The sequence below is a fragment of the Cupressus sempervirens genome, chromosome 9 (genome assembly GCF_028749045.1).
Source record: "Cupressus sempervirens isolate cs-2001-9-10 chromosome 9, ASM2874904v1, whole genome shotgun sequence".
NCBI lineage: Eukaryota > Viridiplantae > Streptophyta > Pinopsida > Cupressales > Cupressaceae > Cupressus > Cupressus sempervirens.
In genome coordinates, this window is record NC_143126.1 from 271,791,062 (window position 1) to 271,806,989 (window position 15,928).

The following is a 15,928-nucleotide window of genomic DNA, read 5'->3' on the forward strand; positions in this document are numbered from 1 at the left end:
TAGCTTCTTCCCTAGAAAGTGGAGAATCGAGCATAAATCGTCTGTAGCAATGACTAGATAAAGAAAATGTGGAAACATGTTAAATTAAGTAAAGAATGGCATCTCCTCTTTATTCAGCTCTTTCCTATGAAAGGTGAAGGATGATGAAGAATAAATGAACCACTCGAGGAAAGTGAAGAGAGCATCCAGCTCGAGTGAGTGGACATGTAAAGTAAATACTCATTCCGATTAGCTTGAAGTGCATGCAACATGTGACAAATTATGCGAAATAGGTGGTGATCGTCATGTTCCTTTGAGCTTTCCTCTTTTAAACAGCTCAAGGAAGCTTAAAAGAGGCTGAGATTTTACAAAGAAGCAAGAAGCTTGAAATATCCTTGTCATATTCTAGCAGAACATCTAAACTTGAATAAACATGGACACTGAAAATGCCCACATTATTCAATGGTTGGAAGAAAGCCGGGAAGATTCGTATGTTTCAGAAGAGGGAGGAGATGGGAAGCCTGCGAGTATTTTCATGGTGCCAAAAACAATGAAAGGAAATTATGATGTTGTCTACAGTCCTCAGGTAATATCTTTGGGGCCTTATCACTTCCTCAAACCTCACCTTGCTGATATGGAATTCGAGAAATCTAAAATCATTGCAAGAGTAGTAATGAGTAAACTTCCTCCTCTTTTCTTCACACCAATTCAAAAAGTTAGAGATGGAGGAAGCCTTGATTCAGATTTGCAGGATGACAACAGCTTTTTTGGAAGTGTAGTTCCTCACTGCAGGGATTTCTATGGAGACTATCAGTTTTTTCGAAATCTGAACGAGGAGGTATTCGCCATGATGATGTTTAGGGATTCTTCATTTCTCCTTGTTTTCCTGGCACACCATGTTGCCAATCGCAAGAATGGCTGGCCTCATCAACAACAATCTCATTCAGATGGGGACAGCCCATTCTACGGTCTAAAATCAGGTAAAGGTCTGTATTTGGATATTATAAAAGATGCCATCAAATTAGAAAATCAAATCCCACTTTCTGCCTTAAAGACACTCTATGAATTTGTCGGTGACCCAAGTGAAAAATTTGAGGCCTTTGTTGCTCAAACATGTCGTTATTATTCTCCGTTCTGGATTCAGCCCAATGAAGATCAAGGTTTAGCTAGTAAATTTCATCTCTTGCATTGCCTCCATTCAACTGTTTATAGCAGGTCCCGTTATAAGGATGCTGGCAAACGTCCTGTTAATGGCTGGTCTCTCTTCAAATGGCTAAAAAAAAGTAGTCTTTGTCTCAGAAAAAGAAATGGGAGGAGGGGTGATAAAAAGAGACAAGATCCCTCTCGCCTGTTTGGATCGAATGTTCTTCCCTCTGCTTTAAAATTAAGCAAAGCTGGAGTGAAATTCAGGCATTATGAGGGAGGCATTGAGCAGCTAAGGTTTGACAAAGCCCACTCTACTTTATATCTTCCTGTGTTGAAGGTCGGTATTATGACAGAGACGATTGTTAAAAACCTGATTGCTTTTGAGTTGTGTTCATCAGAGAATGAAGAGAATTGTGTTACTAGCTTTGCACGTTTGTTGGAGGAGCTGGTTCAAGAGGTCAAAGATGCTGAGGTTTTGAGAAGACATGGAATTCTTGTCAATTGGGTTGGGGGAGATGATAAAATGGTAGAGATTGTGAAAAACTTGAGCAATTCTACATGGAAACCATACTTCAAACCTCTAAACGATGCGAGAAGCAACCTCAAGACGTACTACTCAGGAAGAAGATGGAGAATCCTCTGGAGTGAATTTGTGGACACATATTGCTCAAAACCATGGGTTTTGATATCTGCCGTCGCGGCTTCTGTATTGCTTGTTATGACTGCTCTGCAAGTTTTGTGTTTGTTCTACACCTGCAATAGGTAATTTAATATGTCTGCTAGAATCGAAATTGTTAAATTTCTTAAATTACAGCACGTTTCAAGTGCTTTATTATTATTATTATTATTAATTAATGACAGATTTGGTTTTGGTATGGAGCACATTCACACGAGACACTGCAAATAATATGACTCTTGTGTTTTAGTCCTATGAAAGGAATTATTTGCTTCTTGCAAATAGTTTTCTTTATGGTGGGTGTTGCTTTCTATTCAATTATAACATTTAGGCAAATTACAATAATTATGTAAGCATGCGCAATAAAAAGAATATTTAAACAAGCAAGGCTTGAAGTACAAAATTTCATCTCTTGAATCCCTTACATGCTGCTCTGAGATAAATATTTGAGAAATAGATTCTTATTATTAGAGAATTCAAAATAATAATAATAATAATAAAACTTGCAATTGGAACATACTTTATACTATGGAAATCAATAAGCTATATCTAAACAAAAATTAGTGGTCATATATTAATAAAACAAATTGTATAAGAATGATTGGCTTCAATTGCTATTGGACAAGTCAGAGAGAAAGGAGAAGAATAAGGAGAATTAGTGCCCCTTTTGTTTATGTTTTAGTTTTTGTTTCTATTAATGCTATAGCACTCAGTCCATGAGGGTTCTATTAATGGTACTTTTATGGACTTTGGTTATTATGAAGTTTGTCCATTTTAAGTTGTATACTATTTTTTGTTTGCTTCATTGTAGTTGGGACACATTAATATAGGGTTTTAGAAATTGAAAAGTAGGGTTGGTTTATTTTGGACATGCTTGTTAATTAGTTGTTTTCCAGCATTCTGTACTTCAAGTCAACCTCATTTTGACTATTTTCAATTTTAAAAACAATTTGTATAAGAAAAATAATAGTACCAAAAAGAGAATTTATTTATAAATGATCTTTCTGCAAGAAAACTCTAGAAACTATTGTTTATTATAAATTGTCAAGTTAAGAACATAAAAAAATAAAAATAAAAATCTTACATGATATATGTGGCTTACAGATTATGAACATCATAATTAGTGACATCATTGACTTTAATACTATATGATTGTATCTTTTTTGTGCTTAAAAAACTATATTATGAAATAATAGTCAAGTATGAGGGGATACAAATAGGTTGATCATCCTCACCTCGAAGCACTCTATCCAATTCTAGCCATAAATGCTCTTTCTAGGATTGAAAAAAGAGAGGAGACCAAATCATGGTAAGGTTAATCCTAAAAGAAGCTCATGGATAATCTATCACTTGAATTACCTTTACCATTTTAGTGTCACCATGGGGTAACTTTATTGTTATTATTAGTCCCTACCGCCTATAGGCGAGGACTAATGTTTTCATCGCACTGTTTGATTAGTTTCTGCCTCGAGAATAGGAGAAAGCCTCAAAACAATCTCGTCGAAATCATTTTTGTGGCTGCATTTCCATTTTCCATTTTTTCCAATTAAATTTCCCTTTGTTACTATTGGTTGGGGATGATTTTCCTTGGTAGTCTTTTTATTTTGTTGCCTTGAAAATTAACATTAAATCCGAATGCATTCCACCTCTTATTCTCACATGTATTCCACCTATTATTCTTGTAGTAGCACATGCCTTATACATGCATGGCTGACATTCCTGGATCTCCTTTTCCCATGGCTTCTCCTTGTTTTATTTTATTTTATTGGAATACTTTTTCATAGTGAGTTTCCTTTATTATGGAAAACTTGGCTTTATCAAGTATGCATTTTTGTCATTTCTAGTTTAATCTTCTCAATATTTTTGAACAATACAGTCTATCATAGGCCACATATTGAGGAATGTGGGGTAATATGTGTTCAATATAGTTTTCCCTCTCATTCCAAATCCTCTGCAATTTTTCTTAAGGGATTCAACAAATTGCTTCAAAGAGACAAATCAGATTCTGGGAACTACTTCTAGGACGACAATACATACCACCTCACTCTAAATGTTTGATATAGCAGAGTAGTCTACATATCAGTAACCGAGTGGAAATCACATGTGGTTTGAGGTTACCATCAATGTGTGCCCTCAGGAAGCCTCTGGAATGGCCATGCTTCCTCTTAGGTCATTGTATTCTTTTTGTGTTTGGATTCTTTTTCTTTTTCATTTGGATGATGAATTTTGAATGAAGCATGGAGAAATTATTGATGTATTTCCTCTAATATATAAGGAGATATCCATAGCACTTATTATTGTGAAATTCAAACACTCAGATGCTCATCATTTGATATTTTAAAGTCTTATTTCCTAGTTACTCTTTCTTGTTTTGTATAGTCTGGGAGATCCTCATGTTGTATGTTTAGTTCATTTCGCAGATACAATCACAAGGTGTGCGAGAACTATATTAGACGCTTTACAAGGTATGTATACTTACTTCTAGTGTGGTATTACTTCTTTTTTTAATGCCAATGCTTCATTCCTATTTGCTTGATGCTTATCTATTTTGTGCTTTTTTAGCTATGAGATTGTTATGAATGGAAACAATTATTATGGGAATTATTTTGAGAATAAACATTCAATTAAGGTACCAATGGTACAATATAACATATGGAATCTTGGACATGAGTGATTATTTAATTCATCTTTTAATTGAAATATATGTTGTCATATTGTATCCCAAAAGATAAATAAATTCTTCCTTCAAATATTATCTATGCTTGTCTCACATTTAGATTTTAGATATGTGGTATCACATTTTTTTCTTCAATATGGTTTAGTTTGAATAGTGATGTATATTCAAAACATTTGAAACCATATAGTCTTCCTTTGTCTACTATTTTTTCTGGCTATAGAATTCCTATGTCATATTTTCACTATTCATCCAACTAAGCACATTGAGATTTCTTTCAAACTATTTTCTATCATAGACATTTGAAAACCAAAAATCAAATTTAGGATCCCCTTCAACCCATTTTTTTTGGTAGCTACATGATGTCAACTAGGTCTCTTGGCTACTTTGGTGTATCGAGTCATTTTGTTGATTAGAATATGATTGCGTCTATTTAAATGCTTTCACTAATGGTAGTGTTGTTTGCATGTATTTGGAAAATGTTGAAATAATTTTTCCTTTACTAGGTATTTTACATTTCTTAGCTTACAAATTTTAGGCAAAATAATCTTGCAAAGATTCGTGGCATTCCACTATGACGTGTCTCTTGCAGGTATCTTAATGGCATTATAGAGACTAGTGGATGAAAGCTTCATTGCAGTAGAAGATACACACTGTTCCCTTTTGATTTATGGATAGCATCTTACCTATGGCAAAACTCATGAGAACTTTATGCATCCCATCGCATAATGTGTCCATCTATAGATTTGAAATCTTTAGGTGTATTCTTCTAACAATGAAATATCTAGATAATTAAACAACCCATTTTCTCTTTCATTGCCACTTCACTATCATGTGCACTTAAACAGTACTCTCTGCTCTCTACATCTTCAAATTTTCTATTGATGCACCAATATCATATTCCATACATCCAATCCAACTAACAAACCTCTCGCCCCGCAGGGACTAGTGTTGCGCACAACCCTTGTTATCAGTGTGGTCCACATTTATTTATCAATTATAAAATCTCAAAGGGTTATCATTATTTTTTATATCTATCTTATTTATAATTTTAATATATTTATTTTTAATGTTGATAGGCATTCTACAATGGCAGATTGGGGGAGTGGGTTGGTGTGAGCGTGTTAATGTTAACTTTTATTCTTCTAGGTTAAACTTGACAACCATCTACATGTCAAAAGTTTAAATCTTATTATAAATAGAATATACTTTTAAAAACAAAATAAAAAGATCAAGTTAGTAAAAAATTAAATAAATAAAGATAAAGGAAATATAAATAATTTTAGATGTAGTAAATTAAATTATAATTATTTTGTAGTGGATATCTATCAACATTTCTTTAGATAGATTTATTTAAGATATCTATACTAGTTAGTTATTCAATTAAATCATAGCGATCGGAATGTTAGGTTAATGTCTTTTTAATTGCTAGCCAACCAACTTAGGTATGAATAGATAAATATTCAATTTATTAAAACCATTTTGACATTTATTTTTTAAAATGATAAGAGTATATTTAACTAATTAAAATATAATTATTTATTTAATTTATAATTATATTTTTATGATATTTATACTTTTGTGAATTCTTGTATTATGTATAAAAATCTATACATTAGATGATTCTTCACATTGGAAGATTCAATCTCAATCTCTTTAACATTATCTCTTTGTTTTATTTCAATTTTAATATTAATTTTGTTTTCTGGAAATAGAAATAATTATTACATTAATATTATTTCAATTATTTAGTGTTAAAACTTGTTGATAATAATCCATTTTCAATTCTTCTTTTTATACATGTGAATGTATCTTTTTATGCTATATTATAGTAGCCTTGTTTTCTTGCAATAATCATATAGGAGAAGAAAATACCACCATTGTGATGTAGTGTCAAGTATTTGCTCACAACATTACATTCGGTAGAAAGAAAACATAAAAGAGAAAAATATAGATGCAACACATAATTTTAGAAACTCACATATTTTTCATTCACCATCTTCTTTTCTACATCATTCTACAACTTCTTAAATAAACAAAAATATCCTCAATTTCAAAAAATAGAAAATTACCTTTTTTGGCATTTTTTTACAAATCTTGAAATTTGTCATTTTTGGTAACCTTCGAAATTAACTCCTTGCCAACTAATCTTCAAATTTGAAAATATAGATGTGAAGTTAAACACAAACTCTAAAAAAGGCACAAAGATTACAGAAACCAAGTTTTGGGGCTATAAACGGACTTTCTAGGACCTGAAAATATTTTTTTGTTGACACAATAGAGCAGTGATAATTATTAAACTACCAAACTCCTCCTAACACAACAACTATAAAAAATTGAGAGAAAATATAGGTTTGGGTCAAAAGTTATGACTCCGAGAAGTTGATGCATCCACTACAACATTTGGGGACAAATTGTGATGGTAGTGTAATTTACTATCATTTTCATGTTTCTTTTGCAATTTTCCATGACATCATCATAATACTAACTTGGCATCGTAATTGTGATGCCCTTGCAAGCATAAAACAAAAATAAAATACAACAATCATTTTCTATTTGTTTTGATTTTGGAGAGTTGTGCACAAAAGAGGTGGAGAGCTTCAAAGAAGAGTGGAGAGCTATGAACATTTTCGTGGCCCTTGTGATCAATGCATTTGGTTGTTGTGCCCTTGTGATCTTTGCATTTCATTTTCATGCCCTTTCTCTACAATTTCATTGTTGTGTTGTGCCCTTGCTTTGTGATTTCATCGTTGTGTCGTGTCCTTGCTCTACGATTTCATCATTATGTCGTGCCCTTCTGATCTACATGCCGTTTCTTTCAGATTTTTTTTAAGGGTGAGAAGAGGTACATATGTAAATGATTTTTTATTTTCCTTGTAAACATGTTTTTCTTTATATTTCCTTCTAAACATGTATCTCTTTATATATTTAGAGAGATCTTTTTCAAGGTGCTTATTACATAAATGATCCAGCTGCATACATATTCTAGAATCCTAATAATAAAACTCACTCAGCCTATACTAAGTTCAACTTACCTCAAGATCCTGCACAAAAATAATGCAGACCATGAAAAATGGGTAGAGTTCACAATAAATTTTACAAAAACATATCATAGTAGATATTTTTAGAAAGAAACAAGCTATAACCCAATTAAATTGATCTAGTTGTTGATTGGCTAGGTTGATTACAAATTCTTGTAGAACTATCATCAGATTAGGTACAATAAAATGAACAATCAACTTTACCAAAAATGATCCAACTGCATACACATTCTAGAATCCAAATAATAAAACAATAAAACTCACTCAACCCATGCTAAGTGACTTACCTTAAGATGATGCACAAAAATAATGTAGACCATGAAAAATGGGCAGAGTTCACAAGAAATTTTATAAAAACATATCATAGAAGATATTTTTAGAAAGAAACAAGTCATAACCCAATTAAATTGGTCTAGTTGTTGATTAGTTGGTTTGATTACAATTTCTATTAGAACTGTCATTAGATTAGGTACAATAAAATGAATAAGAAAGGGCATAATTCAGATCATGTGTATTATAGTTTTTTAACACAACCTAATTTTTGGTAGGTTCTATTCTAATTTAGGTTGAATAGTAATAATATCTAATTCAAAACTCTCAATTCAAAGGATTAATACTATTATTGATAGAGAAAACTTCATATTAGATTAGGAATCCTATCTTCATGACTTGTTCCTATAGAAACTCTTGATTTTAATCTGATACCTCTCCCTACATCTGCAGATATTTCTGTATACAATGTTATTTTCTAAGATAAAAGATTTGGACAGTAATATGATTAATTTTCTATTTACAACATATTCACTATATATGGTTGAAACCACATGGCTTTGATTTCTAAGATAAGCATTATCTTTCCTTCATTTAGAACAAGCAACATGCAATCTTGTGCATTATAATTAGGGGTCATTATTTTTTATGATGTAGTTTGTTTGAGACTAGTACTCCCAAACATAACTATCTCCCCAGAAATGATTTCCCTAGGATATTTCTCATTATATCTCAGTGTATTCTCTCTCAAGGGTAGTAAGTTTTTCTATGTTTCTATCCTATCATCTAGTATAGATTTTAAGTTTAGTCTCTTTGATGTCTAATTTTTTTAGAGTTAGATGATATTTTTCTATTATTATTTTAATCATATAGAATCTATTGTTTAAGTTTTTTCCTTTCCTCATCATGGAGCATATTGACCGAATGATAAAAGGATCAATATTCATAATAGATCAATTTGGATAGTACATGGGGATTTTTGCATCCTAGACTGGAAACTTTCCCCTTTTTTGGTCTATCGTAAGGGTGAAAACCCTTAGTATACACTAGAAAGGGAATGCTTTTTGTCCTTCAATATAATTCTCTCATATAGATTATTTATCTTTATGCCCTACATTAGATCTAAAGGTATTGTGTGTATTAAGATTCTTGGATAACCATCAATATTTGTAGGAAATGATTTTACTTTATTTAAAAGTTAGTTTGGACTATCTTATATACTTTAAACAAATTAATCCTTAGTCACTTTTTGTAGTGCCTCTAATGTTTGTAGTTTGTACCTTATCTATTTTGATTCAAGAGATACTTGTACTCATGTTATTATTTCTACATTTGAGATGACCTAAGGGTCGAATATTATATCTTTTTTTCAGTATCATAGATGCTATAGTACTATGTTGTGTAGTTGATCACATTTGCATGTTGATTCCATTTTGAGATGACAGTATGTTTTATGATGATGAATGGTTATTCAATATTTGGACATATCTCTAATTATTTTATGTGATAGATTTAATGCTATGGTTGTTTACTTCATTCTTGGTTCATTATGCTTTATGCAGACGTGAGTGATGTAAATGGATTATTTTAGTATAATTGAATAAATGGGTAGATTAGGTGATTTAATGCATTTATTGCTTCAACTATGTATTATATAAAATTGCACTTGGTCATGTGTTTTAGTGTGCATGATTTAATTTATTGGCAGTGGCATATGGAGTTAGTGATCAATTCAGTTGTTCATCTTTACAATGTCATCTCTGTATGGTTGATGTATCTTATTTAAATTTTAAATTAAACCTTCCATTGATTTGATAAATTTAGACTCATTTACATTATTTGATTAAACCTATGAACATGTCTATGCATTTAGAGTTTCACATTGTCATGAAGTTGTTAAGGCTTTCTGTGACTTTGTTTTAGGGGTTTTCGGGCTTTATTTAATTGATTTTTAATTTATGCTAGCTTTTTCTTAGATGAATTCTAATTACTTGGAATATTCTATTTTCGTTTGGGTCAATTAGAGATTTAACTAGGTTGGTTGGTTATTTAACCTAATCAATTATTCACTCGAAAAGTGAATAAGTATTGAAAGAGAAAATTAATTCCTCACTTCTCACTTTTGGAAATTGAGAATTTGAGAACTTTTTCTAAAATCCTCTTCTAAAGGATTACGTTTATGTTCGTTGTGAGAGTTGCGAGCATGGGCTCTTCGTGAAGATAGTCTCGTTGGATCTAGCTCAGGGAGACATTGCTTTGCCAAGCTTTCTAGTAGCTTTTGTGGGTTATTTATTTTATTCTGTTGTTTCTTGTTTCTTCCCTTTTGGCTGTCAATCAGGGCCCTCTTGTTTTTTTTTTTTCATCTCTATTTCTACTTTTGTTTCTAGTAGCTGTGTATTAGGAGGCTGAGAACTAGTGTTCCCCTCCATTTTCATTTGTTGGTTCTGTCTAGTTGGTTGGGTATGAACAATTTCCCTATTTTCAAGATGAGGGCTTAGGGTTTCATATCATTATGCTGGTCATTTTTGCATATGGTTTCCAAACCTAAATCTTATTGGATTTTTGTGTCTTTTGTACCCTAAGACCAAATGGTTTTTTTTTTTGAAAATTTTCAATTTTGTGGTTTTTTCCTCAATTTGTGTGCCACCCAATTTTCTTGGGTTTTCTTGGCATGATATTCATTATTGACTTGGATCATGCATAAGATGTCAGTTAGACCATTGTTGCTTTTTTATGTTGCATTGGGATGTGTGTTGCATCCATCCTTCTGAGCTATTATTCAGTTGAGTGTTATGTTTTGCTTCTTTTCTCATCCATTCCTTATGTTATGATCTTCTAGATGGTGGTGCACCACACATGAGCGCATGTATTTGTTGGGTGGATTCCAACACCCAATCTTCCATGGTACTTTTGATAGCTATGATCATTTGGGGTTGGGTTGGGAATATGTATGCCTATGAGCACTCATCATTGGATGAGCATGGGTAGCGTAGGGTAGCATATGGAGGGGGCTTCTTTTTTTGCAGGCCGGTGACTATTTCCTGAGGGTTGGCATGTAGAAGTTTTAATCAAGTTATAACTAAATAAAACATTGGGTGGTAATAAAACTTAAGATAATGAAAAGATTTTGGAAGTGATCCTTCCCTTGGGAAGTGTGAGCTGCTAATACTAGCTTGAGCTTTCTGATGCTAAGCGACTCTCCATGATGTCATCCCCTACATAGGAATTCATTTAGTATCTGACCAAGACCTATTTTAGATGCATTGTCTCCTAATCTTGGTTTTATTCATCATTACTATTTGGCATGAGTGTTAGCCATTAATGTTTGCTTTATGTGTGTTTGTGGTTGGACCATTATCTCCATCAGCATGATGAGAGTGGACCAATGGGTTCCATGTGGTTGGGAGGCATAGCTACCTTCACCGCTACTGAGTACCAGTGTACAAAGATGGTTTATTACCCTAGTGTGACTATTGCTAGATGTTTTCACTTGGTACTTCAGGCTCCAGAGTATTTTTTCTTGTGATTTATGTTTTCATTGGAATTCTTGGATATCATGTTTAAATGATGAGTTTATTTGACACATTCCTATTTTATGATGTTTAACATATGATTAGATGATGTGACTTGCTTAGTTGGATTATGTTTTTCTTATTGGATTAGCATGTTATATTTCTTGTTCTTATAATTTTATTATGCTTTAGTAGTGACATCCTTATAAGATAGCTCTAACTATATAATTGGCATTTTGGGATGTTACACATGAGGTGATGGCTTGAATTTTCGCTCACCCAATTTGTACAAGATCCCAAAAAAATTAGGAAGAAATGTGTTGAGAATAAGCTAGGGTTTATGAAATTTTTTTAGCCCTTAAAAAAAACCTAGGCAAGTTCTTTTCTAATTGTTTGAAGCTCATGCAATATGATTTTAATCTTTAAAAGGATGTATGTTTTTCCCATGCATGTGCTCTTATCCTAAGTTTTGAAAATATTTATGCTATTATATTTCATGAAAGCTTCATATTTGCTAAGTTTTGATTGTGCAAAGCAAAGAAGAGCGCATGTTCACATGCTTATTTTGGCTTAGGACACTGATAGCTACGACTATACGAATGAAGGAAGATAGTTAATACAAACTATTGGCATGAATCGCAAAGGTTTGGTTAGACAATCAAGGATAAGCTACGAGGGTGCAAAGAGTAGTGCTAAGTTAAAAAATTTCTATGAGCACATCATTGCAGGTAGTATAAATGAACCACGAATTAGAGAAGTGAAGTTGTGAATGCTTGTAATCATGCTATCATAGGGTTTAATTATAGTTAAGGCTTTCAAGTTGTGAAGTTCTGAGGGCAGCTAAGTTGAAGGCTATCGAATGGCCACCTGTAGTTTAGGTAATATCCTAAGTTAAGATGTGAAGCCATGAAAGTAAGATGAAAGTCAAACAAACCATTAATCACACTATCGCATGTTAGAATCAAAAGGGAATAAGTTGAATTACGAGCATGGGAATAGGATATGTGTTGCAGTTAAAGTTAATGTCACATCCTCACATGATTCCAAATTATGTTAATGTTTAAGACTATGAAGTGGTGATTGATAGTGAAGCGCATGTTCACAAGCTTTCATAAGAAATTAGAAAACTAATTTGCAAAGTTACAAGGTAAAAGAAATGTTAAGTTAGCTAGTTGAGCGCACCATCACATGGTTAAGTTGAATGCCTAGTTTTAGAGTTGCGAAGGAGAAATAAAGTGAAATCTAAAGAATCACTTGGTCACAAGCATAAAATATTCTAAGGGATAGACCATGGAAAGGTTGCAAAGTGTATAAAGGAAGGGCTTGTTGAAAGGTCATAGAGATCACAAAGGTATGTTAAAATATAGGTACAAAGGCACAATAAAATGAGAAACAAAAGGTTCACAACATCGCAAACCATTTTCTAGCAAGGAGAAAGATCAAGTGTGAGGATGTGAAGCATTAGAAAGTAAAGCACTAACTACATAGTCATGAATGTAAATGGGAAAAAATTTATTCTGGTGTGAAGTGGTGAAATGGTCTTGTTTGCAAATTTCACATACGTGAGTTTTAAAGCATAAAATGACTTTTCAAAGGAAAAATCTAAGCTAGATAAAGATGGGATGAGTTGGATGTATGAAAATATGAAAAGTGTAGATTTGACCTATTTTTTGAATATTGTTAGATTTTCAAGTGTGCCACCCTTAAATGCTAATTAAAACTATGCCCTCATCACAAAAGTTGATAGAGCCTAGAGAGAAATAGGTTGTCATTACTATTTTCTCAATTGTCTATGTTTTTTGAGTGATTTTAAGTGGAGAAGTGATCTGTAATTGATTTTTATCAAAATAGCATACAAAATCAAAAAAAATACTTGCAAAAATAGCCCAAAGAGAAGGAGAACTGATTGTGCAAGTAGTAATTGAAGAACGAGCTACACCACCAAAGGCTCCCAACACATTTGTAGAAGAGTGGATACACATTTTTCTTGGTTCCACAAATGCTCAGAATGCTAATGACCTTGCATTCAAAGACCCATATGCAATGTGGAGAAATGCAATTGTCCCTTATAGAAATGGGTATAAATTGTTTTGGTTTTTCTATAAGAATAGAGTGAAAGAAATTCCAATATGCAACCCTTGGGTAAGAAATTTAGAAAAATTGATCATGCTAAAAGTATTTATAGATGTAAATTTGGTCAAGGTATTAATCAAATGCTATAATCCTATTAATAAGTCATTCCACAAGAAGGATAAAATTGTTTTTCTAGCATTGGATAAGGATACATTCATAAAGGCATTTGATTTGGGTGGACCTATGTCATTGCCCATTGATATTGAAGAGCTGAATGAAAACTTCAAAAAATATAAGAGTTTTTATATGGGTAAAAATATGACTAGACACATTCCCAAGGTGAAGAAGGATGTAGGAGAGATTCCAAAGAAGAGAGATGCTGAGAAAATAATGCCCTTGGATTTCTTTCAAAGGTACTTTTAGAATATTGTGTTTGGGATTTACAAAGCCCTAGGTTCAAATGGAACGATGAATACTTTAGGGGCATATTATGTCATGGCTTTGAATACTCAACACCCAAACTACTATGTTGGGTATGATTTTGTAGAATACATCATTGAGAGTATTCACAAGGAAATCATTGCTACCTAGCAAGGAGAGCTAACGGATTTCAAGTTCCATCACTACTCCCTAATCATGCACCTTATTTTGTCAAAGAATGCTAACATATGTCAAAGCTTCTTCGAGTCAACACAAGAGTGGGGAGAGAGGTTACTAGTGAAAAGATGGACATAGGTGTGGAAAATGTACTATCCATATTCAAATGTTATGTCTTTTTATAATGATTTTGTTCATCTAGTTTTGAAAATGATAGGATGTATAATTGAAAGAGTTCCTAGAAATGTTAGGAAGGTTGTTAGACCTAAATGGTGTTTTTAATTGACTCATGATGGGGTAGTGTTTTCTTGTTTGAAGAATATATTGTTATAAGAATCTTTGGATGTCCTTAGCCACCCCACATCTTTCCTAAATATGTTCCTAAGAGGCTGGGGTTGCTAGAAATATTTTGGCAATTGATTTCTTTGAATAGGGAATACTTAGGAAAAGGTGTCAAGAAAGGAACTTTTCTATGTAGATGTACTAAGGTAGGGGATTTTGAAATTGGTAAGAATGTCATTGAGTAGACCTATTCATTTTTACAAAATTAGAAAATGCCAATTGGGCCAGCCAGAACTTATGACCCTTGTAATGTAGTAAGAAATGCCTTGAAAAGTATAAGAGGATATAATTTGCCCCCTAAAAGCCTATGTGGGAAGAGGATGTTATTTCTGATGTGTTGAGTGAGGATGTTTGCAGGGAAATAATGATTAAGTGCAGAGATATTGTTGGCTATGAACAAGAAATGGGAATGACAGATCCATCTTTTAAAGGGTTTTTTTCCTAATGAAGAATATTGGGTCAAATTAGATAAGTGTGTAGAGAATATTGATGAGTTGGTGTCTCAAGTCCCAAAGGCAATATAAAAGAAGATTGACCTAGACTATTTTGATGATGAATACACAGTGGAGGTATCTGATGAAGAATATTAGTCTAAGGATGACCAACCTGAACAAGATGTTCCTAAGGGTTCTGCATGAGCAGAACAAAGACATAAGAAGTAGAAAATGGTAGAAATATCAGAAAAGGCTTAGTAAAAGGATCTTCAGATCTTTCCAAAGGGCAGAAAATACTTTGATGATGTTAGAAGAAGATTCTTAATATCTCAGGCATCTAAAATGAGCAGAGAAAAAAAAGATTGCAACTAGAAGCTCAAATGATTGATGATAAAATCATTGAATCTAGGGAATTTATGAATGATGATAATTTTATCAAGTCAAATGTATTAAAAAATTTCTTATTTAAAATAAAATTAAATGAATTAAAATTGTAGATGAAGCCTGGAGATTTAGATGAAGTGATTGCTAGGTTGGTGCAAAAGTTGTAGGAGTATGACCCTGCCAGTGAAATCCTTATTGTTGAAGAGGCTAGAGATCTAGTAACAAGGAGTGGAATGATTATCTTCCTAGGATGGGATCTAAGCTCTTCTTTTCTGCTAGATCTAATAAGAAGACTAGAAAAATTAGTCTCTTTTGAGAATGAGAATTAGTATGGGGAGATGATGGGATCAAGGTTCAATGTGGATGCTCAAACAATGGAAATTTGGAGTTTACCTCCAGATGATGACAAGCCCACTCTCATAGAAATCAAAGAGTCCCCTAGGGGAAATGTTATATTTTGGCATGTGCAGTCTACTTCTAGTGACCATTTTGTGGGATGCATACTTCAGTAGCATTAATGGGTAAGCACAAGATGGATAGTTTTCAGGCCCAACTTCAAAAAACATATGAAAAATTTATTGGGAAAAAAAGGAGTTATGAAGAAGAGATGAAGAAAACTTTTGTCTTACAACAAAAAATTATTAAGTTGGAGATGGAGGTGGCATCATTGAAGAAAGCTGACAAAATTGTCACAGAAGTTCATGGCAAAAATGTGCAAACAGAGGGCCAAACTTTTGAAACAAGGGAAGCATCAAGCCATCTTATGGAAATTGATGAAGAAAATGATGGGGATACAACCC

The 15,928-nt window shown here is 32.8% G+C and overlaps 1 protein-coding gene across 1 annotated transcript; it reads left to right on the forward strand.

Annotated features, from left to right (window-relative positions):
* The first annotated feature begins 412 nt into the window (after positions 1 to 412).
* Positions 413 to 1,891, forward strand: LOC149538504 (putative UPF0481 protein At3g02645). The gene has a single exon (XM_089802473.1). The coding sequence runs from the start codon at positions 413 to 415 to the stop codon at positions 1,889 to 1,891; it is 1,479 nt and encodes a 492-aa protein (XP_089658599.1).
* Positions 1,892 to 15,928: the final 14,037 nt, after the last annotated feature.

Excerpts from the sequence above, each read along its gene's own strand:
- LOC149538504 (XM_089802473.1), top strand. The coding sequence starts at position 413 with ATGGACACTGAAAATGCCCACATTATTCAATGGTTGGAAGAAAGCCGG.